We start from the raw sequence: 27,123 nt of genomic DNA, 5'->3' as shown, positions 1-27,123 counted from the left end.
ATAGAGTATGATGTCCCTTTTGAGTATCCTATTAGTGGTAGGATCCACCATACCCATTGTTTGTACATATACAGAGGTTTGGTTAGGACACCAGATGCAGTGAATTATGTTTAAACTTTTTTGGATCATGATCACCATGGAAGACCAACCTAGTTTACCTCAGAACGGGTGATTGGCACTGAGGTTGTGGCTAGCATCAAAGATCTTGGGGAGGATGAGAAGCTGACTCCAGAGGAGCTAGCTGAGATAGAGTGTCACGACCCCCTTTTTGTAAAGAATCAATGACATTTGCATTACTATTTCTAATTCACTTATTTCCTTTATGAGACTATATATATATATATATACACATATGTAAAAGAGTATAAATTTTCAAAAATTGAACTTCAACATCCAATTTAACAAAGTAACAAGCCTCAAGGGCATTTTTTTATACAATACTAGAAATTTTCAAATTTATACATTTACATCAACTAATTCAACGAGGAAGTAAAATACAAGTATTTAAAATGTAAATTACATTCCTAGAAAAGTGTAGCCCAATAGTCTAGACCTATTACTACAATCTAGATTGACAAAAATAATATATGCTATAATTTCTCAAAAATGCCAACTTCATCGTCCCTCAGCCAGACCTTGTAGCTTGAGAAGGAGATGCATTACCTGTTCCTTCTGCTCACGTACCACCGTAGATCATTGTAGCACATATACCAACACAACAAAAAATGCAAGGGTGAGCTTATATAATCAACGATCATATACAATATAAATATGTAAAATATTTTTTTAAACAACTAATATATTTCACAGCATTCAGCACAACAACTTCAATCAATTGATGCAATATGTTCAGCCCATTCCCAGCCCAACTAATACAAATGCAGCGGATCAATTCCATCTGGTTTCACAGCCTAAGTAATCTAGAGGAACTATTTTCTGGTCTGAGAGCAACTCATCCCGATATCTGGATCCAGATACAACACAGCTTAGCATCTTAATCAGCTATAGAATGATGATAATGAATGTAATGTATCATAGCGAAATCAATATAAATAAGGCACAGTTAAATCTATTTTCTATCTCAACAATACAACAATGCGTATAACTTCTGCCAGCTTCAACATCACAGCCATATTTATATATTTTCACAGCCTCAGCAACATAGCTTTATGCATTTACACAATAAAACCAAACAGCTCACAGTGTCAATTAAGCATTTCTAAGCGAATTAAACAGCTCATAACTTTAATAAAACTTTTCAACATACTTCAACACTTTTAACATATATATATCACCATATTTCAACATATCATATCTTCTTACAACATTCTAAGTACTCATTAAGCAACAAAGAAATCTACTCAGCTATACTAAATGAGTTTTAATCTAGAATTTGACCATTCAATGATTTATTCTGGGCCATAACTGAATTAAGTTCATAAATAGCTTCGTATTTATTAGATGAATATACCAGCTCAGATAAGCTCCCATTACCTGGAATGAATTTTCTTCAGGTCAAACTCCTAGTGAGTTTCGAAGGGATAGATCAAGCGTTTGGGGTATGAAATACGGCTTGAACAGTTCAGATCTATTCAGAACAACATGGTATAAATCTCTTCAAAAAGAGAGAGAAGGAAAACGAGTAAAGACTGAATACTGAGCTCCGAGAACTCACCTAGATCTTGATGAGATAGGCGATCTCACTTTGTTCGAGAAGGAATTCAGCTTCGAGAAAGTTTTGTCTAACGAGAAGAAGTGAGAGAATAGAGAGAAAATGAGAGAGAGAAGTTGTCTAGCAAGAAATGAAGTTTCTAGGCGCTAAGGCCCCCTTAAGCCAGCTAATCCTCGCTTGAGCGAGGTTTGCTATCGCCTAGGCGAGCTACCCTCGCCTGTGTAAGAAAACCAGATAGTGGAACCTCTCAGATTTATGCTATTCTCGCTTGAGTGAGGAACACCTCGCTTAAGCGAGCTGCATCTCACCTGGGCGAGATTGGGTCCAGAGAGTTACCTATTAATCTTGCGACTCCTCGTTTGAGTGAGCATCTCTCGCTTGAGCGAGGTTACCTCTCGCTTAAGCGAGATCTCTTCTTGCCTGGGCGAGGGGATAGTTAGGGTGATCCTAGCTTTCTTGCTTGAGCGAGAACACTCCAAAATGCCTAATTCTGCACAACAACTTCTCGCTTGAGCAAGACACCCTGCACCCCGAACTTTCAATCTCTCTCTTAGAGGAGACTATATTGGTTCTTGATTATACTTCCTAGCTTATTTCATGTAAAACACGCTTAACAACTAATTTTTAATCCGTTAACATTCTGCATATCACACTCGACAACATCACAATACAAAATTTAAGAATATACTGCTCATTACCCGGTAATCATACAACTTTTACATTCAGCTTCCAACATATGAGTAATTTATACACTTTAAGCATACACAACATAATTTAATTGGAATAATAAATATACATAAATACACCGATCTGACAAATCTCCCCCTGAAAGGAAATTTTCATCCTCAAAAATTCATTTATCATCAAAGAGATGAGGACACTGCTGTCTCATTTAATCCTCCAATTCCTATGTGGTATCACCAGTAACTGGATCCCAAACGACTTTCACTAATCGAATTGTCTTGCCTTTGAGTTCCTTCACTTTGGTGTCTTCAATATGTGTAGCTGGAAGCTCAATTGACAAGTCATCTCGTATTTGTACAACATCTGGTTCGATCACATGAGTTGCATCTGGAATGTACTTCCTTAGCTGAGACATATGAAAGACATTATGCAGTCCTGCTAACTGAGGCGATAGTGCTAATTCATAAGCTACAGGTCCTCTGTGATTTAAGATCTGATAACTGCCCTATAAATTTAGGTGACAGCTTCTTCACCTTCAAAGCTCTTCCTACACCTGTAGTTCTTGATACTTTCAAGAATACGTGATCACCTACCTCAAATTCCAAAGGTCTCTGACGCTGATCAGCATAAGATTTCTGACAGCTGTGAGTCGCCCTTAATCTTTTCTATATAAGCTCAACTTACTCCATGATTTTCTGAAGCATTTCTGGTCCAACCATCAAATGAACTCTATCTCGAAACCAACAAACTAGAGTTTGGCATATTCTGCCATACAAAGCTTTGAAAGGTGTCATGTCGATGCTTGAATGATAGTTGTTATTGTAAGTAAATTCCACAAGAGGAAGTATGTCCTCCCAATCACCCTTCTGATTAATAACACAAGCACGTAGCAAATCTTCTATAGTCTGAATAGTTTGCTCTGACTGACCATCAGTTTGAGGGTGATATGTTAAACTAAGTCTCAGTTGGGTACCCAGAGCTTCTTGAAAATTCTGCCAGAATTGAAAAGTAAAGCGAGGGTCCCTATCAGAGATGATGCTAGAAGGTACTCCATGTAACTTAACAATCTCTCTAATATACAGCTTAGCAAGTCTTTCATGTTAATTGGCAGAAAGTGAGCACACTTAGTCAATCGATCAACTATGACCCATACAGGATCATGGTTTCTCACCATTTGGGGTAAATGGGATACAAAGTCCATGGTTACACAGTCCCATTTCCACTCAGGGATCTCTATGGTTTGTAATTCTCCAGGTGGACAACAACGTTCTGCTTTTTCCTTTTGACAAGTCAAACAAGTCTTGACAAACCTGGCTATTTCACCTCTCATTCTCGGCCACCAAAACATTTGCTTTAGGTCCTGGTACATCTTTGTTACTCCAGGATGGAGATTTAGACTGCCCTTATGTCCTTCCTCTAAAATTTTCCTCTTCAGCTCAGCACCTCTAGGAATGCAAATTTGGTCATGGTATTGAAGAATACCATCAGCACCTCAATTGAAACCTATCGCCCGATCTGTGCCCTAAAGAAATACAATTTGGCACAATCTAGGATCACACAACTATTTATTTTTAATCTCTTATAGGAATTTATTGGTCACCACAATCCTACCACAACTGATCTTTCCATGTGTAAGTTTAGGTATTGAAATTGCTCTTCTAAAAGAGACTCACTAACTCTTAATGAGAAAGCCTGAACTACATTTCTGCTTAAAGCATCTACTACTACATTGGCTTTGCCTGGATGGTATTGAAGTTGAAACTCATAGTCTTTAAGAAATTCCATACAATGCCTCTGCCTCATATTCAACTCTCGCTGATCAAACAAATATTTAAGGCTTTTGTGATTATTGTACACATTAAATTGCACTCCATAAAGATAGTGCCACCAAATCTTTAGAGCAAAGACCACTGCAGCTAACTCTAGGTCATGCATGGGGTAATTTCACTCATGGGTTCTTAATTGGCGTGATGCATACGCCACCACTCTTTTGTCTTGCATCAATACACATTCTAAACCTTGATGCGATACGTCACAGTACACCTCAAAAGGTTAATCGATATCAGGAAGAATTTACATTGGAGAGGATGTCAACCTCTGCTTCAGCTCATTAAAACTCCACTCACATTCATCTGTCCAAATAAAAGGTTGATATCGGCGAGTCAGTCGTATTAAAGGAGAGGCAATCTTTGCGAACTCCTCTATAAATCTTCAATAATAACCTTCTAAGCCCACAAAGTTACGAATCTCTGTGGCTGTGTTTGGCCTTTCCCATTTCAACACCGATTCCACCTTTTAAGGGTCAACTGCAATACCTTCAGCCGAAATTACATGACCAAGAAATTTCACTTCCTCAAGTCAAAATTCACATTTGGACAATTTGGCATACAATTGTTTCTCTTTCAAAATTTCCAAAACATTTCTCAAATGTTTAGCATGTTCATCCTTTGAACTGAAATAAATAAGGATATCATTAATGAATACCACCACGAATCGATCCAGAAAAGCTTAAAGATTTGATTCATGTAGTCCATAAATATTGCAGGGGCATTGGTAACTCCAAAAGGCATCACCACATATTCATAATGCCCATACCGAGTACGGAAAGTGTTCAGAGGGCAAGTGTACCCATCCAGAAGTAATAAATGGTTCATAGCAAAATCAATATAAATAATGCACAGTTAAATCTATTTTCAGTCTCAGCAATACAGCAATGCATATAACTTCAGCCAGCTTCAACATCACAGCTATATTTATATATATTTTCACAACCTCAACAACACAGCTTTATGCATTTATACAATAAAACCAAACAACTCACAATGTCAATTAAACATTTCCAAGCAAATTAAACAGCTCACAACTTCAATAAAACTTTTCAACATACTTCAACACTCTTAACATATATATATATATCACCATATTTAAACATATCATGTCTTCTTACAACATTATAAGTACTCATTAAACAACAGAGAAATCTACTGAACTAAACTACTCTAAATTTTAATCTAGAATATGACCATTCAATGACTTATTCTCGGCCATAATTGAATTAAGTTCATAAATAGCTCCATATTTATTAGACGAATAAACCAACTCAGATAAGCTCCCATTACCTGGAATGAATTTTCTTCAGATCAAACTCCTAGTGAGTTTCAAAGGGATAGATCAAGCATTTGGGTATGAAATACGGCTTGAACGGTTCAGATCTATTCAGAACATGGTATAAATCTCTTGAAAAAGAGAGAGAAGGAAAATGACTAAAGACCAAATACTGAGCTTCGAGAACTCACCTAGATATTGATGAGATAGGTGATCTCACTTTGTTCAAGAAAGAATTCGGCTTCGATAAAGTTTTCTCTAATAAGAAGAATGAGAGAGAGAAGTTGTCTAGTAAGAAATGAAGTTTCTGCGCACTGAGGCCCCCTTAAATACCCCTCCAGCCTATGCTTTCTCGCTTAAGCAAGCTAATCCTTGCTTGAGCGAGATTTGCTATCATCTGGGCGAGAAAACCAAATAGTGGAACCTCTCAAATTTCTGCTATTCTCACTTAAGCGAGGAACACCTTGCTTGAGCGAGCTGTATCTCGCCTGGCAAGATTGGGTCCAAAGAGTTACCCATTAATCTTGTGACTCCTAGCTTGAGCGAGCATCTCTCGCTTAAGTGAGGTTGCCTTTTGCCTAAGCAAGATCCCTTTTTACTTGGGCAAGGAGACAGCTGGGGTGATCCTATCTGCTCTTGCTTAGGCAAGAACATTCCAGAATGCCTAATTCTGCACAATAACTTCTCACTTGAGCGAGACTGCCCTCGCTTGAGCGAGACTGCCCTCGCTTGAGCGAAACACCCTGCACCCAGAACTCTCAATCTCTCTCTCAGATGAGACTATATTGGTTCTCGATCATACTTCCTATCTTATCTTATGTATAACACGCTTAACAACTAATTTCTAATCCGTTCTACACATCACACTTGACAACATCACAATACAGCATTCAAGAATATACTGCTCATTACCCAACAATCACACAACTTTTACATTCACCTTCCAACATATGAGTAATTCATACACTCTAAGTATACACAGCACAATTCAATTGGAATAATGAATACACATAAATACACCGATCTGACATAGAGGGCTAACACAGTGATGAAAACTAGGGTCATAGTCTCAGTAGTTTGGATAGAAGTGATCTGCTTATTGAGACTTAGTATATTTTGATTTTTTAAATTTATAAATTAAGTCCTAATATATTTTGGATCAATATTTGTACATATAAACCTCTATATTTAGATGATAATATATGTACTTATTTTACTATTGTTCCAATGTAAATTTATTTAACAAGTCATGGTTCTTCTTTTACGCTTTATATGCTTTTGTATTTTTGTGAATTGAATAATGAGAGAAAAGTTTTAAATTTTGTCTAGTTCTTATATTATGAATAAAAATAAATTTAATTTATTTTTTGATTTTTAAATATAACTTCTTTCATAGATTTTATAAAGAAATTAAGGACATTACATGAGTGGCTATAACTTCATAGGAGATTGGATATAATCTTAACTTCCTAAGTATTTTGATTCATTGATATAGTGTGTTTAGTTTCCATGAGTTGAGTGTGTTTATCTTGATATTAATACTTGTTTCTAACCTGCGGAGAATGATTAATGATTTGGAAACTTAGGGTGAGTTGGAAAATTACCTTAGGACTTGACTAGGACAAACTCACTCAATAGGTTAAGATTCTAGGAATAGATTTTAATCTATTATATGCTTGACAACTTATGATATTAATGCTAGGTTATTTAATGTTTGGTTAAGGAAATATCACTTAGTAAATATATGTTAGAATCTCAAGTGAGAGGAATCCAACAAGTAAATATAATAAAAGTGCATCTTAAAACTTTGGTATTTGTCTAAACTATATTATGACTAAAATATGAAGTTAGTGATAGATGAAATCCAATTTCTGCTCTTCAATATCGTAGTAAATTTTCATTTTATCATCTTGTCTAAATTTTTGTGAATCTAATCAATCTAAACCAAACGAATTGTAGTTATAAATTTGGGAATATTTAGGATTGTTAATTTAAATTTGGATAACTGAAATTACTTGTGTATCAACACTCTCTATGGATACGACAAATCTTTTATACTACATCAAAAACTTGGTGCACTTGCCAAAATCCTTAACACTCTCCCTCCTTTATTGTTGCTAAATCCATTATAGATTTCAATGTCCTCCCTCACTGCAAGACGTTCAAAATTGGCACATTCTCTCATGTCATCTTGTAATAAACAATTTATAACAAATAAGTCTATATCCTACACCAAAAACAGTAAAACAAAATCAATTAAAAGTTAGAGTATAATACCAAAAACACAATAGCGCAATATGTTTGCAAAATGGAGGCTCAAACCACTAGCGATGCGCAAGGAAGCAAAGATGCTAGAGAGATTTGAAAGACAGTAAAATAAAGAAATGACAAAGAAGAAGGAGGAGACGCGTTTTTATTATATTCTACATATTACACACCGATTTTTGTATCTGTAAGTGCATTGATTAAACCTAGCATTTTATTAATTGACTTATAGACGGAAAAATCTGTTTGTAACTCCATTCATGGAATGTTGTGTTTCATTTATGCAATTACAGACAGAAAATTCAGTCAGTAAATATGTCTATGATATACAGAAAGAAAAACAATTATCTATCTTTACAGATAGATTTTACAAATAGATTTTTTCGGTCTATAATACAGAAGGGTTTATCCAAAGATTTAAAAAATATAATTTTTTGATTTTTCATTAGTAAATTTGTCTGTATTATAGACAAAAGAAATTTTCTGTAAAAATTCATCTGTAATTTGCGTATTTCTAGTAATGGAATTTAATTTTAATACAATATGAATGTAAAAAAATTATATTATTAATTTATTAAATATATAAAAATACAATTTTATATTAATTACTATAACTTTTTTAATACAATAATTTAGTAATAGTATAAAAAATATTTATAGTATAATTTATTGAATTTAAAACTAGTATTAAACCAAATCTAAAATTTAAAATCAAATTTAAACCAATTTTGAAAAAAAAAGATTAGGTTAATTTAAAATTCAATCTATATAATTGAATTTAAGATAGATTTGGTTTGGTTTTAAATAAATCTAATCTATGCCCACCCCTAGCCATAGAGGTAGCTACACACTAGTAGAATCTGTAAAGATTCCACAATAAGGAATCGATTGCTAGTCCAAGTAATAAAGGTATTTTTCCTAATTCATCATAGCTTTCTGAGTTGGCATCGCCCAAAGTGCCGCATGCTTTAATATTGTAAAGCTTTTTGTGAGAAGTGATCAAGTCATTGATACTACTACAATTCATATGATAACTAAGCACTAGGAAAAATAGTTTTATGACATAATGGGAAAGGAAAATATACTAGAGGTTACGTCGACATTGGTTGGTGATTATTTTTATCATTTGTGTAATTATAGCTCCTTAATTACTTTAAGTTCATTTTCTTATTTAATGCATTTTCATTCTTCTTTTTCACTACAAGATATATGTGTGAAGCTTACTTGCATGGGAAAAATAAGGCAAGTAGATTTTTATTTATATATATATGTATGAAATGGACGAAAAGCTCAATCGTACTCCATATCAACATATAGCTAAAATGTTGAAGCATTATATGGGTGAAGATCACTTGGTTTTTGCACCTTACAATGTTGGGTAAGTCATTCTTATGAGTATGTAACTTTGTTTTATAAGTTTCGCAATCAATTTTTATTATTGTATTTAACTTAAACATATATATTCACTATTGGTAGACAATATTGGGTCCTAGTTACGATTAACACCTTTGATAAGATAATATATTATATGAATCTGTTACGCAAACAGCTTAAGAACAAAATAAATATGCAGAACCTATTTAATAAGTAAGCATGAATGTATTTCAATAGTCTATTATATATGAATGTGGTTGAAATGTAACTTAATTCTTTCATCTACCATTGTTAGTGATCTTATTACATATCGAGCAAAGAGACAAGTGCAGTCCTGCAAGACAAAGATGCATTAAACAAGATGGGTCACTGTATATATATATATATATATATATATATATATATATATATATGATAAAAAAACCCTTTTTACTTGTAACTTATTACACTATATATAATTTTCTGTTAATTTTGGTTCTTTTTTTTTTTGTTCCACAAAGTGTCCTAAGTAAAGAAATAATGATGATTGTGGATATTATGTGTATCTCTTCATTGGAGATACTTTGCACCATGGACTAGCTACCATTCTAGTTAATGTAAGAGGATTCCATATCCAAAATCACGTAATCATTTCTATTTCTTCTAATTAAGCGTGTCTGCTTATTTTGTTTATATTTAACTTAACTAAGCTTTGTGTTTTGCTATTTTGTCTTCAGTATTTTTCAAAGTTCTAGATCTCAACCTTTCTTGACAATAGAATTCATCAAGTACAAAAGGAGTTGTGTACATAACTATACTATAGATATCTAAAGGACTCATTAAACACAATAGATTCTTAGTGCAATTTTACAAAAACTAGTCATCAAATGTACATACTTAAGGGAAAAGTGTATAGATTGTTTTTCAATTATTGCTATGGTTTAATGTAATTGTAATCAAAGGTGGCTTTTTTTGTGTATTGTTTTGTTGCTTTGGGATATTCAATTGTTTCCAATTTGATTTGATAATTGATTGATAAATGTAATGTGCATTTGCATTGAAATTCTAATATATCGCTATGTGTTTCCATTTCTATTATGTTTGCACTATTTTTTAGTAATATATGATTTATTAAATATGTTAAAATTTGAAATAATGTCAGATTTATTAAAAATCTGACAAAATTATCCTAAATTTAAGAGAGCAATTTTAGAAGTGGAGTTTAGAGAGCAGGTGAAACTGCTCTCAGAAGTGTGAGATTGGAGAGTAGTTCCATTTTGAACTGCTCTCTATGCTAAAGTTTCTAAGAGCAATTTCATGTGAAATCGTTCTACAAAGTGTGAAGTTTGGATAGCGGTTACACATGAAACTGCTTTCTAAACATAACTTTTGAAAGCAGTTTAACATAGAATTGCTCTTTAATATCAATATTTGACAACGATTATTTAACTATTCTCTTAAATTTAACACATTAAATAATACAAGATTTTACAACAGTTTTAGAGGTTCTCTAAATTAAAACAGAACTGTTCTCAGTAGTTTTAACAATGTCACCTAATTTGATTTGCTAAATGTAGGTAGATTATAACTAAATTATTTAACACCTATACATATTATATTCTGTCAGTTTGGCCTAGAAAGAGAAAGATCTAGAACAAAAGAAAATAATTTACCCTTGAAATTATTATTAATTCTAGAACAATTCGCCCCTCAATATTATTACACTATACAACTATATTATTGTTATTTTCTAGATCTGTGAAGGATATTTATATTTTGTTATTGTTTTACAGATTATGTTGGAAAGAAGTATGGACAGGATGCTTAATTTATTTTGTTATTGTTATTGTTTTATCGGCTATATTTTGTTATTGTTATTGATTCAAATGCTTACTTTAGCATATTTTAATTTATTTTAAAAATTTGAAACTTTTTAGACATTATATTTCATTTGTTATCATTTATATGTTTATTCCATACATAAAGTTTTTGCACTTTGTTATATATTCTATAATATTTTAACTAATGTAATTATGTTTACTTTACTTCTTTCAAAGTATTTTTATTGTAACTGTGTGAATTTAAATGCCTTATTATCGGTCCAAATACGTTTTATTCAACTGAATAGAGGGAAAAAAAGGGGAAAAAAATATGTTTAATAAACTGCGGTGATCTAATTTACTTTACTTTTAAAAATTAAACCGCAACTAAATTTACAACCACAAATCTAATTTAATTAGCGATAGACTTAGCAACCATTATGAATTAATCATTTAGCGACTGAACCATTTAAATCAGTTATAAAATTAGTTTTTGAAAAAGTTTCCAACTACTATATTATTACAACAACAAAAATTATCAATTTGTTATTGAATGATTGGGTTGTCAAATTATTAAATTAAACCAATCACAAATTTGGTCACTAAATTGATTGCAAACTAATTTAACAACTAAATGAGAACTAAAGGAAGGTTTCTTTTTGTTATTGACTTTTTTAGTCATTAATTAACTTATTTATAGTTAGGGACTAATTTGATTGTTCAAATCTTTGTTGAACTTATTTAATGATATATATACTTGATAATACTTAAAATATTATTAATACTATATTTGATATATTATTTGATAATACTTAAAATATTATTAATACTATATTTGATATATTAATATATCAAATATTTTTCCCCCAATGATAGTACTTCATATATTTTGTTTGTGAATAAGTGATAATTTTTAATAATAAAATAATATATAATATGTAATTCAAAATATTATAATTACAAACATAAATGATGATGCACAACACCTCTCTAGTCACCATATAATTAGGTAAGATTATCATCATACGGCCAAGGACACAAAAATAGTCAAACAATGCTAACCTCATTACCATATGTTTGGTTGTACATGGACAAATGCCATCTAGGTCAAATGTAATGTCAAATATCATTGTTTTAATCACCTATAGTTAGTCCGTCTAATGTCTTCTTTGTAAATAAGTCATTCAGCTTCTTCGTATGATGTGAACTTTCAGGTTTGTGGGTCATTGGCCTGCATAGTTAAGTTTCCTTTACCATTTTCTATTTCAACTTATTTGACCTGTCTTCTATTTCCTTATAATTTTTTTAAGAGCAAATTACACTCACATTTCTCAAAAATAAATAAAATTTTACTTGATATTTCTATTTTTTAACTCTATATAAAGCTGTCTTAATTTATGTAATACCATAGTAATATCATAAACACAAATTTACCATTAAGTTTTTATACAGTTTTATAAATCTGGATAGATTACAGTGAAGAAAATAAAAAAGAAATTGAGCTAGTGAAATTTTGTGAAATCTAATACTTTTTTAATAATTAATTAATTTATCCTATTTTTATTTGAGTCCTTGTTTTCCCGAAGCTCTATATATTGCCAATGGAATTCTTGGTATCGAATCACATCTAAGTTCTAGTGGAAGCTAAACAAGTGAGAGGCAAAATGGCAATCAACTCAAGGACTCAAACTGAAAGCCTCGTGTCTGTTCTCACGATCATAATTTCCTTCGTTATGTTGACCCAAACTGTGAAGTCAGTTTCTTTCACATTCCCTAGTTTTGGGTCATACACAAATCAAAATGACATTACTTTCCAAGGAGACACCTCTCTTGTAAGAGGAGCTATAGAGCTTACAGGTGCGGCACCTAAAAGCGCTGGTAGAGCCTCTTATGCTGCACCTGTGCAACTTTGGGATGCCAAAACTGGCAAGCTTGCAAGCTTCACCACTTCCTTCTCTTTTGTTGTTGCACCAAATGGTCCTGGACTCTTTGGTGATGGCATCGCCTTCTTCATTGCTCCATTCAACTCTAACATCCCCCAAAATTCAAGTGGTGGATTCCTTGGACTCTTCAGCGCTAACACTGCTTTAAATGCATACCAAAATCAATTAGTTGCTGTAGAATTTGACTCCTTTCCTGGGAACCCATGGGATCCTTCCTATTCACATGTAGGCATTGACGTTAATTCCATTGCTTCAGTGACAACAACCAAATGGGAAGCTGGAAATGACGAAAATGGGTTTATTGCCTTTGCTACTGTGAACTATGAACCTATAACAAAAAATTTAAGTGTACTTGTGAGCTACCCTCATAGCTATGTCAACGGTACTTCAAGTAGCCTTTCATTTGCAATTGATTTGAGGACTATTCTACCTGAATGGGTTCGAATTGGTTTCTCTGGTGCTACGGGACAGTTGGTTGAAATACACAAGATTCATTCTTGGACTTTCAGTTCTAATTTGTATTAGAACGACGATGTCTCTTCAACTGGAGAACTCACAAGAGCTACTTGGTTTCTGAATAAAACAAATGCTATTTAGCATTAGTTGCTAATTTAATCATTTCTTTGTTCTGTTTTATGTAGTTCGGTAATCTTGATCGTTGTGTTTCATTAATAAATTCAATATTTAATGAAGTTTAATTGCGTGATTTGTTGTTACAATTCTAAACATTAGCAAGTGCATTAGGAATTGCAGAAAGTAATCAGTAATTTTTAAGATCAGAGTATCGTCTCCACATGAAATTAAGAAATTAATTATCAATTCACAGAACAATAACTAGTTGAGCTATAAGAATTTCCAAGAGTTGTAACATTCAAAAAACAAGAAACAAGAACAATTAAAAGGTAAAGAACTTGTAGAAAAAAGATTACAGAATTTGATGTTGAGATTAGAAATGGATGAATGATAGTTAGGAATTTATTTCACAAGAATATCAATATCAATTCAATTATGCCTCTGAACATTCAAACAATTAGTTAATTGAAAGTCAGTTTCTCTTATTAATAGTCAAAGTTTAATCCCTTAAATCATTGACCCTAACGAGTAACTAAATCACCCTAATCCCTTTGATAAAGTTCAATTTCAAGTTGCATTAAGACTTAGAACCGTAGGATTGCAGGATTAAGTTTCCTTATCCCTAAGAAATCCCTAATTCTAGTTACTAATTCAGATTGGAAAAACAAACTCAACTTCCATTGACAAATGTTCCTCTTTGATTAATCATACGAATTCCCATTCAAAGATTGCAATGACAACAAAATTAACAACTTAATTAATCCAAGAACTCAAATTTCAGAAGCAAGAAGCGAATCAATACATCAATTTAAGGTTCATAAACTCCTAACTACGAAAAATTAAGCAAACATTGTAACAGAAAAAGAGAAAGAAGGAGAAGAAGAGAAGAAACTCAGAGAAGTCATCTTCACGAGCTCCAATCCAATTCCTCTTCTTGGAGCTTCGAGGTTCAACCCTAATCCTCTCTCTCACTCTCTCTCAATGAGAATCTAACAGAAAAAACAGAAAATGAACAAAAGACCCCAAAAATCTGAGCATTTCTGGTATTTATAGAAATTTCCGATTCTATGCATTATCACTCTTGCTAATAAGAGTGACAACGTAGGAGGTCAAGTAGTGCGCGTGTTCACTTTCACCAGCAAGAGTGACCACAGGCTAATTGCCTTGGAACACTTCTCTCTGAAACATCCACTTTCGCCAGCAAGAGTAACCACGCAGAGCTTTGCTGAGATTGAAGTCCTCTGAAACGCTCACTTTCGCCAGCAAGAGTGGTAACGCGCTACTCGTTGTGATTGAGCTTCTCTGGCACATTCACTTTCACCAGTGAAAGTGACAGCGCACAGGCTGTGTGTTCACTTTCACCAACGAAAGTGATAACGCCCAACACATCTTCATCAATTATTGTTCCTTATCTCCAGATTTGCTACTTTTCTTCTATCTTTCTCTCTTAATCCTCAACCTTATGATCTCAACTCAAAGTTTCTTGCAAAATATGTTCTAATTAGTACTTTTTACATAGAAAATTCACAAAATCTAAACAATTAAACTATTTAGAAATAAATTGAACATTCTATTATTTTTATGAGTTTTTTAGCTCTTTCCATCATGTTTTTCATATCAAATGTATTAAAAATTAAGGTAAAATACTAGTAAAATCTGCATTTATTATGATTAGTAATACATTTTTTGTATTCTCAACAACGCATTATAAAAAGTTAAAAAGTAATATTTTTTCAAAAGATTATAATTTTAATTGATTTAATTATGATTTTAATACCGTAAAAGTAACATTATTTGAAATTAATTCTTAAAAAAATGGTTAAAATTTAATCTTAATATTTTTAAAATATTTAAAATTAGTCGCTGTAATTAATTTTCTTTTATTAAATGATAAACCAAATAATAGAAGTCCATTATCTCATCAAATGTTTTAAATGCCTTAGAAGCACATCCATCCAAGCCAAGACTCAAAATGACTGGATTATTAGAAATCACATTTGTTCGCATTATCCTAAAAATAATGATTCTCAAGCTCAAAAAACCACACTTCGAATACATCTCTATGAGAGCAGAAGAGACTTTGACCACTAACACTAATCCATGCTGAAGAACATAACCATGCATCTCAAATTCTAGTCTACATTCGTAGTCTATGCTACATCGGCAATTATAACGCATGAACTGCTTTGCCAAGGTGATTGTTTATTTCCTTGCTTGGGTATTGAAAAAGTAAAATAGAAAAAAAATAATTCAAAAAGTAATAAACACAAACAAATGATAAACAAAAAGGGAAAATAGCACCCACAGGACCAAAACCACACAAGTACACAACCAAAACCAAACGATTACTTCTCTCTGAATGACTCCGTTTGAACATCTTCCGCAACCGCGCAATACTCTTCTTTCGCTTCCTTCCCACATACATCCCACCCCTGAGAGGAGTAGGATGTCACCGGAAATGACATCGTCGAGTGGTCCGGAGATCGCGCCGCTTTCAATTGGACTGAAGAGGAAGAAGGCCCTTCGCTCCATCTCAGGCTCAGCTCCTCGAGGCACTGGCTGAAGCGAAAAAGCACTAAACAACGACATAACTTTGAAGCCATTTAGAATAGTATCCCATGCAAAGCTGTTGTGGGAGTGAAACGGTTAGCACTGACAAATGCACCAGAAATGGCCTTGAATGCAGTTTTGGGAAAATCTGGTCAGTGAGTGGGAGAAAAGCCATCGAAGAAGAAAGTAACCATTTTAAGTTTGAGAGAGAGGATGAAAATGACTTTAAGTTTTCATGCAAAATTTGTTAGTTACTATAGTTGTCCAAATCTAGGTGCCGATCAGATCATGCCAGCTAATAGTTTTGGCTAGAAAATGGAGCATCAATTCAAGGTATGCGAAAGGGATTTATTAGGGTTCATTATTCTAATGGGCCTAAACTTGATTTCTATTTATTAAGTTTATATTATTTTTAATTAATAATTTAAAGTACTTGCTGAAATTAGATAACTTATATTAAATTTATGTAAATATAAATAACTTATATAAATGTTATAAATAATATATAACTTACCTTATATTATTAAAAATATAAAATTTATAATATTAATTACAACTAATAAATAATAGCAAATAATATAAAGAGTGAAATATGATAAAAAAAAAATATTACGACTCACCTAATATCATAAAGTGTTAATATTTCAATTATATATTGATATTAGGTAGGTTGAGCTTTTCATTTAGCTCATACAAAGATATAAATGAGAATCTATTTTTCGTATTAGTGTCATGCAAGTAGACTTTATACAAATACCTTTTAAGACAAATCAACAATGTGATATTTGCTATGAAAATAAAATAACTTTAAGAAGTTATTTAATGATATAACAAATGATGGAGGCACACAATCACCGAGTGACAATAATCTCCAATAATGTTTTTCTTCCCAAATGTGTCAGTATACTCCTTTCTCCAATGCTCAATAGAAATAGGAATAAAAATTTTGTTAATAGGATGATCACTTCTCTTAACAAACTTTATGATGTCAAAACATACAACACTTTTCACTTGTGCAAACTCTACAAAGTTAGAATTAGGAACAAGCCCTCAGTAAATGGACTAGCAATGGATTCCTTAGTGTGGCCTACTTCTTTTCCATCCCTTTACTTGATGATGGTACAATCTGAAATCATTGATCTTAGATTTATAATTTATAAACAACGAATATTCTGAAGTTAATTATAAAGAAAGTTACATGAACATCATTGGTTGTAAAGTTATTTAAAACAATGGCCAGGCAATATCAGTACCTATCACATCTTTTAGGTAAACAAGGTTTTCATTATTAGATACGGGCAATGGAAACTCTTCTTGTGTTACTACGCTACCTCAATTGAGACCTTAACATGGTTTTAAAGAAAGTTCATGATGTATAAGGTGTCCCCAATCACGATACTATACATTATTCCAAGTGAGAACGATTGACAGAAATAGGAGCTTTTTGGTATGTTTTTGCTCAAGTGAAAATATCATCAAATGTGTAGAAGATTTTGTCTAGTTTTTTTTCTCTTAAGCAAGAATGGCTTCACTCAAGCAAAAATCCTCGAGAAAATTAGGTATTCAAGTAGCTTTAATATTTCAAAACTTAGATGCCAAGCAACCATTTCTCATCTTACTCTTGGATTTCTCATTTTCTTTCCACAGCTAAATCACCTTGAGAACTTCAAACTTCTCTCAAATCTAAACTTGGACATCTTTTTCACTTAATTCCAAGTAAGTTTCTTGGAGTTTAATCTTCCAATCTTACGTCTATTTCTTCATTTTTTTTTATTTCTTAAAAGTTACTCTACTTCATAATATTTAGGAAGAACTTGGTCTTTTAGACAATATCTTCCACGAATCACCTTCTTGAGGTAGGAGAGTTTTATCCCATCAATAAAGCTATACCCATATAATGAGTGTGACTATTATATATATATATATATACACACACACACACACTTGCTTCTATGAGTGGCTACATGCAGAAATCCTAGTTTTAAAATGGATTCTTTGAATTGATGAACAACATGATGCATGTTTTGTTGATCATTGAATGGATGACATTTGATTGATTAAAAATGCACGATCTGACGATATGATATGAAGGTGTCAAACCTTCAACATAATTTGTTTGACTGAATGATGATAAATAAGTGGAGGGAAAATATTTTGTCAATCAATATGATGATGAAATGAGTTAGTATTGGGAGTATAAAAGATGGAGTCGATTTTAGAAGACTGGGGAAATATAGGGTGGTGAATGCTATTCATGGTTGTACGAAATGTAATAAGAGTGAAAGCATCACAGGCCACACACTTATTTCCCACTAACACTCTTGATTATAATTTTGCTAAGAGGCCTAATATTGTATGCATTGTATCCATGTGCATTGGCTAACCAAAAATTGTTCGGTGGGCAAGTATACTCGTCGAAAAGTAATATAAGGTTATTAAATTAAGCTTCCAAAATTATCATCCCACAAGGATTAGCTCCAATTACTAAGAATTTCTTAATTCAATTTTTTGAGCCTAAAGGATGAGAAAGTAAGTAAAAATAGGAATTCAATTATAAGATTAATTATAAATAAAAGCAAATAACATAATACACATCTTGGTTAAAGTTATAGGAGAGGAACCTAGGGCATATGAGTTTTCTCATTCAATCATTTATGTTTTTTTTTTGCTTAATTATAAGTTCAATTTCCCTGTGATTACCAATCAGTCATATAATTACTATCAATACGCAATGGTCATGGAATATTAACTTTCTTTTCTCTAAACCAACATCCACAATGGTCATCTAAGATATTAATTAAAGAGCATAACAATTGGAAGAGAAAGATTAGTTTGGTCCACTTAATCCTTTGTCGTGTTTTATCTTATAGATCCATTAACTAATCAAGGTACGGTCACTTGATAATATAATTAATTAGAATTATACAAATATGTGCAATAGGATAAACACTAAACATATATGAAGATATTAATCAAGGACTAGATGTAGAATAGGATAATGAATTGTTGCTCCCAAGGTCTCTTTTTAATAGAGTTTAAAAACCCTAAAAACTCTTCATAATTGGGCTTGTCACAGATAAGGACAATCGTGCATGTGGTCGAAGCACTCCTGTGCTTGCTTTTAAAGTTTGGGCGTGCTAACTGCTGTGAAACTCTAATTTCCAATCATTTTAAGTCTAAAAAGCCTAAAAATCTAACTGTGGATTTCTTATGCTAAACTGCACAATATATATATATATATATATATATATATATATGAATTAATACAAAATCCAAATAAAATAAGGTCAAACATAAATATATGGACTATAAAAACAGACCAAAATACAGACTTATCAACAACTATTCACCTACAAGTGTAAGACCTCCTGAAATACATAAGGTAACAATTAACTGTGATTAAAATGCAGGAGGAAGTACGTACATAAAAAGAGATTGGCATATTACATTGCTTAGTTATAGTAGCTATGCTAGGAAATGGATGACATGTTTGTTATTGTGTTTGTTACTGTGAAATTTCAATTGATTATATTTTAATAGTGAGGAGAAGACTCATCCTTACTAACAATTTTAGGAAACAAAAATGATCACCCCTTAGAGACCCATTAGATTGACTGAGTGGAGTGTTGAGAGTAGAGTGAATGATGTATTTAGAGAATGGCAAATAGTTTGTCACTCTAAATTTATAATAGTTAGTGAAAATGGACCCGACGAGGTTTTTACCATAGAGATCACAATAGGGTACAATGTTCCTTTTGATTACCCTACTGGTGGTAGGATTCACCATACCTTCAGCTTATATATAGAGAGAGCGAAAGAGGAACAGTTAGAACACTAATTGCGGTGAACTATGTTTATACCTTCCATGACCACAATCATTTGGGGAAACTAGTTAGATTTATCAGAGAGCTAATAATCAGCACAAAGGTTGTAACATCCTTATTTTACTTATACAATTTAAGAAATAATTTTATATTGTAAAGAAGAATTAAATTAAGTTCACTTATATTCAAAGTGAAAAAGTTAGAAAAATTTAAAACTTTCATCCTTGTTACTCAAATTCATAAGGTTTTCCAGTAATAAGGCAATAGGGAAACAAGTAAATTTAAAGAAAAAGTTGAAGTAAAATACATGTACAGTATTGGCTTCATTAATACACACTCTGTCCTTGAATTTTATTGGTCCATTTGAATCACAATCAAACTCCAAGTTTTTGCCTTCATCCTTTTGGCACATCATCTCTTGCAAATACGGGTCCTCTTGTTGTCTAGCTTCAACTTGTATCAAAAAATCATTACTAATCTTCATGGTACTAAGACAGAGACTGTTGGATCATACTTCCATTGCTAAATTCAAATCTCTAAATTCTTCAATCAGCTTCCATTCTTTCTCCATCATAGTTCAAATGTCCAAAGACTTCCTGCTCAATGCATCTACAACTACATTTGCTTTTCCAGAGTGGTAGGAGAATATGAAGTCATAGTCTTTCAAAAACATCATACACCTTCATTGTCACATGTTCAACTCCTTTTGATCAAATAGGTACTTTCAACTCTTATGATCACTGAAGACTTCAAATCACGCTCCAAAGAGATAGTGTCTCTAAATCTTTAGTGCAAAAACTACTGCTGCTTGCTCCAAGTCATGCATAGGGTAGTTGACTTAATATGGTCGCAATTGCATCAATACACATCCTAATCCTTGTCTCGATGCATCACAATATACCTTAAATTTCTGTTCGGGATCTGGCAAAATCAACATAGGTGCTTATGTCAATTTTTCCTTCAGTTTCTAAAAACTTGTTTTGCACTTTTCATTCTATCAAAGTCTTTCCCTTTTTGCATCAGCTTCGTCAAAAGCAATGTTATCTTAAAAAATCTTTCAATGAATTTTCTATAATAGCTGACAAATCCTATAAAACTTTGGATCTCTATTTGTGTTGTAGGTCTTGACCATTGAACTATTGCTTCTACCTTTATTGAGTCAACCATGATTCTTTCTTTAGATACTACGTGTCCCAAGTAGGGATGGAAACAAGTCAGGCCGCCTGATAGGGGCCTGTGGCCTAGCTTGGCCTTTTTAATAAACAAACCAGGCTCAGGCCTTTTTTAAGGCCTGTTTAAGTAAACAAGTCAGGCCTGAGCTGTTTATAAAGCCTGTTAAGCCTGACAAGCTGGCCTGTATAAAAATATATATATATATATATATATATATATATTATATAATTTAAAAATAGAGCTATCAAAATATATTTAAATAATAAAGTTATTTAATAATATATTTTTATATTTTTAATTCTGTTATTATTAAATTAATATATTATGTTATAATTTTATTTATTTATAATTATAAAAAACAGAAATTATATTATATTAAAAATTAAAAATATTTATACATGATTACACTTTTTAAATAATAAATTTATTTAATAATAATATATTATATTTAAACAATTTGAAAAATAGTTAAGTCTTTGAACAAGAATAAGACATAATCAAAACTAAACGAAATAAAATTTCAAAATAAAATAATAAAATTATATTAACATATTTTTTATACTCTTAATTTTATTATTATTAATTTAATTATTTAATTATTATATTAATATATTATGTTATAATTCTTTTTATTTATAATAAATAGAGTTTGCTTAAATCTGAATTATATTTTATTTGAAAGTAAAAATTTATAAAAAAAAATGATAACAAACTAAAATAAAAAACTTATTATAATATATATTAATATATATATATATATATATATATATATATATAATCAGACCATGTAACAAATAATATAAATAATATAATTATAAATAAATTATATAATAATATATATTTTTATAACTTGCACATGTTTTAATTAAATTATTAGTCAATTTATCAATTTATATGCAATTTATAAGTATGTGTTTTAATTTATTGTATCAGTAATATTTTCTATATTACATTAATAGTTATTATTGTTTTCATTATATATATATATATATATATATATATATATATATAGTACATTAAGTTTAAATTTTTATATTAAGTTTTCTCACATATTTTTAAATTAAGATAAAAATTTAGAAATATAAGTTATTTTAATTTAAATATAAATTTTAATAATTCTTCTTATGCTCATATGTTATTTTTCTGCATCTATGAATTTTATAATATAAGTATTTATCATCTACAATTTTTATAATGACGATATTTATTTACTTTTTATAATATAATAATTTTTTTAGCTGATTCAATAAATTTTATAAGTGTTATTTTTTGTAATTATTTTTTTAATTTAATAGTTATTATTATTCTCATTATATATATATATATATATATATATATATATTGCAGTAAGTTTAAATTTTTTTCAAAACATATAATTTTCTTTTAATTGATTCAACAAACTGTGTGAATGTTATTTTTTTTTATCAATTTTATGTATTTACTATAACTTTATTTGTTGAATATAAGATGTCTTTAAATAAACAAAATATGTTTCTAAAATAAAACTAAAATATTTACTATTTATATAATTTTAAAAAATAAATAAAAAAATATAAATATAAATCTTATTAATATAAAATATTTATAATTAATACTTAAATAATATTTTAAAAATTATTTATAAAATTATATAAATATTATTATAATTATTTAATAATTATTAAGAACATAGATAGGAATTAGAAAAATGTATAAACTAATTTAATAATAAAATATTTATATTTTTATTAATATTAATTTTTTTTTAACAGGCTTCAAGCCAGGCCATGCCACTTAAACAGGCCAGGCCAGGCCTAAAATAAAGCCTTTAACAGGTAACAGGGCAGGCTCAGGCCTAATAATTATGTTTCAGGCCAGGCCTGTTTAGAGTAAAGCCTGGCCTGACCTAGCCTGTTTAGAGTAAAGTCTGGCCTGACCTGCCCTGTTTCCATCCCTAGTCCCAAGAATTATATCTACAATAGCCAAAATTTGCATTTCAAAAATTTAGCATACAATTGTCTCTCACTAAAAATCTACAAGGCAATTCTCAAGGCTCAACATGTTCTTCTCAGCTATTAGAGTAGATTAGGATGTCATCAATGAACACTACCATGAATCTATCAAAATGTTGATGGAAGATTCAATTCATGTAATCCATGAACACTGCCGAAGCGTTACTCACACCAAAAGGCATTACTAAGTACTCGTAATGGCCATAGCGAGTTCTGAATGTTGTTTTAGGAATATCTTCATTCTTCACCCGAATTTGTTGGTAGGCTGATTGCAAATCAATCTTAGAAAGTATTGAAGCTCCTCGTAGTTGATCCATTAAATCATCTATTCTGGGGAGATGATACTTATTCTTTAGGTCACTTTGTTCAATTGTTGATAATACACGCACATCCTCATACTCTCATCTTTCTTCTTCACAAAGAGTATATGAGCTCCCCACAGTAATACACTCGGTCTCACAAATTTCTTTTCCAACAAGTTTTCTACTTTCTTTTTCACTTCAGCTAACTCAATCAGCGACATTCAGTACAGCACAATAGAGATTGGGCTTGCTCCCGGCATGAGATCAATTGTGAACTCAATCTTTCTTTCTAGTGACAGTTCGGTTACATTCTTCAAAAAAAATGCTCAAGAATTCATTCACCACCTGTATATGCTTAGTCTTCACACTTTTCTCTGCCTACAAAGAAAACATCACCATGAAAGCCTTGACATTAATCATGTTCCTCGAATCACCCACACTTAGGAGTCTATAATCCTCCAAAATATTTGTCCCAAAATTTAAGATTTTCTCTTTACAATCCAATAAGACATGATTAGACGAAAATCAATCCATTCCCAGTACAATATCAAGTTGAGAAAACGGTATTCGGATTAAGTCTACTAGGAAATTTCTACCATGAATCATTACAGAACAACTTAAACATACATAAGAAGTTACAACAGGCTTATTTGTAGGACTAGACACTACCACATTATTTGACAGAGAAGAAATAGGCAATTCAAAGCAACACACACAATCCAAAAAAATAAAGGAATGTGTAGCTCTAGAGTAAAAAAGAACATCAACAAGTTTATTTTTCAGAATGCATTTGTAACATCTTAAATTTAATTCCAATTAAATAATAATTTCGCAAATCGGATAACCAAATTTTTCATAAAAGATTTTGAAATAAGTGAAGGGTTACAAATTAATATCAAATAACTGCTACAGGACTAGTTCAATTACAACATTTTTAAAATAAATTCTATGTCCTATAGCAGTCCATCCATCCCTTCACTAAGTCCGGTGCTGATCGTCTTGGTTGCCTGAAAAATGAATGTAAGGGTGAGTACTCTACACTACCCAAAAGCACATAGTCAGCATAGAGTCTCACCTCCAACACATTACCAATACATTAAGCAAATACAATCACAGGCAGCATTTCACATTCACAAGCACAATACACAAACTCGTGCATACGCACAACAGCCACACTCACTATAGTACTATGATCACAGATTTACACCATGAATGGTCGCCGGTTACCCCCGCCAGTCACGAGTCGCTTAAGAAAGATAGTGGTCAGAGGTCTAGTCAGGAAGATAGTGTGTGACCCGTGGTGCACCCGTTCCGCAGTCGGTGTCACCACCACTCCCTTTTCCCCAAGGTATTTCTACCGTCCTCATCTCCCACATCCCCAGTGTATCGTTGAACCATTCACAGCACATTACAACGACGCTAACATGCACATTCACACATATTTCATTCACGCATGTAATAGTCATGCTTACACACGCACACACCCTACAATTATCATTCATATTACAGGCCCTTGGGCCCACATTTTCACAATATTCATTCAAATATACGGCACAAGTGCCCACACTCATTCTATCACACAACATTTACATATAATCCAAATCCCTCAATTTCGTATCAACACACATTGTTCACATATCACGGCATATGGCCCACATTACATTTCTCAACAATTTCCTACCTACTAACTCAATCACAACACAATATTCAGCAGAATATCAACAATTCATGCACAAAAGAGTAGGATAGAGTCTCCCCTTACCTCAGATTGAAGACCCACACGCTAAATCCACCAAGAGATGCTCCCCCTCACGAATTTCATCCTAAACACATGGAGAAACTCCATGAGAACTCAGGGGAACCACGAAAACAGAGAAAGGGGATGAAAAACCGAAACCCTAACCATTAAAACTCACCTCCAAGCGTCCCCCACACGAATTCAACCTTCAATCAAGCTTCCGAATGGCTTTGGAGGCAATATAATCGGTGAAAAAGGGTTTGGAGATGAGAGGATCAAAAGGATTTCGAAGGGAGAGAGAGAAATAACTCTCCCCTAACCTTAACCCCCTTTAAATCCTTTTCTGGTCGCGACACTCTTGCTACAGCGAGATATTCTAGACCTCGCTGCAGCGACACGCCCTCTCGCTACAACGAAAAAACCAGAGAAAACTGCACTCTGGTTTCTGCAGAATCTCGCTACAACGAGGACCTCTCGCTACGGCGAGACTGCACCCAAAAATACACCCTAAATTGTCGCTCTGTTGCTATAGTGAGACGTTTCTCGCTACAGTGAGAAGGCGATAGTTCTGGTCCTTCCTCCCAGGACCCTCTTGCTATAGTGAGAATCCTCTCGCTGCAGCGAGAACATCCCAGTATCATGCCTTACACTTAGGCACTTAGCTGATTTCAGCCTTATCCAGTCATGCATACATGTATATACATACACACATCTCCAACATATATATATATATGCACATATATATTCACAACATATATAAAAAAAAATATACACATGAATATACATTTAGATTTATATAATTATCAATAATTAATATTACAAAATTTGGGGCGTTACAACTCTCCCCTCCTTTAAGGAATTTCATCCCCAAAATTCAACCAAACACTCACAACTACAAAAACAACCCCAGGTACAACTCTCTCATTCTACTCTCCATTTCCCATGTGGCATCTTATTCATCACTCGAGTTTCATATTACCTTCACCAGTGATATCTCTTTATCCCTCACCGGGTACACATCATATGACAAGTCTTCTCTCACTTGAACTGGGTCAAGATCTATCACATGGGAAAGATCTGGCACATATTGCCTAAGCTGTGACACATGGAACACCGGATGTAGATTTGAGAGATTTGGAGGCAATGCTATCCGATATGCAGCAGGATCAATTCTACTTAGCACTTCAAACGGCCCAATAAACTTAGGAGACAGCTTTGAGACTTCAGAGCTCTCCCCACTCCGGTTACAGGTGAGACCTTCAGAAATACGTGGTCACCCACCTGAAACTCCAACGACTTTCACCTTTTATCATAATAGCTCTTTTGCCTGTCTTGCGCAGCCTTCATTTTGTTTTTGATCATTCTGATTGCTCATTCTCTCTTTGGATCATATTCGGCGCACACAGAGTTGCCTCTCCGGTTTCATACCAACACAACGAGGTTCTGTAGCTCCGTCCATATAAGGTCTCAAACGATGCCATTCCAATACTAGCATGGTAACTGTTGTTGTACGTGAACTCCACTAGCGGCAAGCACTCTTCCTAAGTTCCCTGCTGCTCGAGCACACAAGCCCTCAACAAATCCTCCAGGGATTGGATAGTCCGTTCATTCTGACCGTCAGTCTGTGGGTGATAAGCCGAGCTCAGCCTCAACTTAGTCTCTAATACCCATTGCAGGCTTTCCCAAAACCTCGAGGTAAACCTTAGATCTCTATCTGACACCACACTAGTCGGCACTCATGTAGCCTGACTATCTCCTGCACATACAACTCCGCAAGTCACTCCAATTTATACTTCATGTTGATCGGGAGAAAGTGTGCAGCCTCACTATCACCCAGATGGCATCATGGTTGTTCCTGGTCTTACGCAGCCCAGAAACAAAATCCATGGAAATACTATCCCATTTCCACTCAGGAATCTCCAACGGCTGTAACAACCCAGGTGAACGCTTGTGTTCTACCTTCGCCTTCTGGCAAGTTAGGCATTTAGCTATATATTCAGCCACGTCTCTCTTCATACCATTCGACCAGAAATTCTTCCGGAGGTTCTGATACATTTTAGTTGCACCGGGATGAAAACTCATCCTGCTCTTATGCGTTTCCTCAAGCACCATCTGTCTCAGCTCATCCAC

At 32.7% G+C, this 27,123-nt stretch overlaps 1 protein-coding gene across 1 annotated transcript; it reads left to right on the top strand.

Annotated features, from left to right (window-relative positions):
- Nucleotides 1-12,563: 12,563 nt before the first annotated feature.
- LOC113871629 (anti-H(O) lectin 1-like) lies at nucleotides 12,564-21,782 on the top strand (the record flags this gene model as incomplete). Its single annotated transcript, XM_027508725.1, has 2 exons — nucleotides 12,564-13,360; nucleotides 21,740-21,782. Coding segments are annotated over exons 1-2 (840 nt in total), but the record flags the coding sequence as incomplete, so codon positions are not given.
- Between the last annotated feature and the right edge of the window lie 5,341 nt (nucleotides 21,783-27,123).

This window comes from Abrus precatorius, unplaced genomic scaffold (assembly GCF_003935025.1).
Source record: "Abrus precatorius isolate BTA unplaced genomic scaffold, Abrus_2018 Scaffold7, whole genome shotgun sequence".
Taxonomy (NCBI): domain Eukaryota; kingdom Viridiplantae; phylum Streptophyta; class Magnoliopsida; order Fabales; family Fabaceae; genus Abrus; species Abrus precatorius.
The sequence above is the reverse complement of the archived record's forward strand: the minus strand, read 5'-3'. Positions and strand labels throughout refer to the sequence as shown.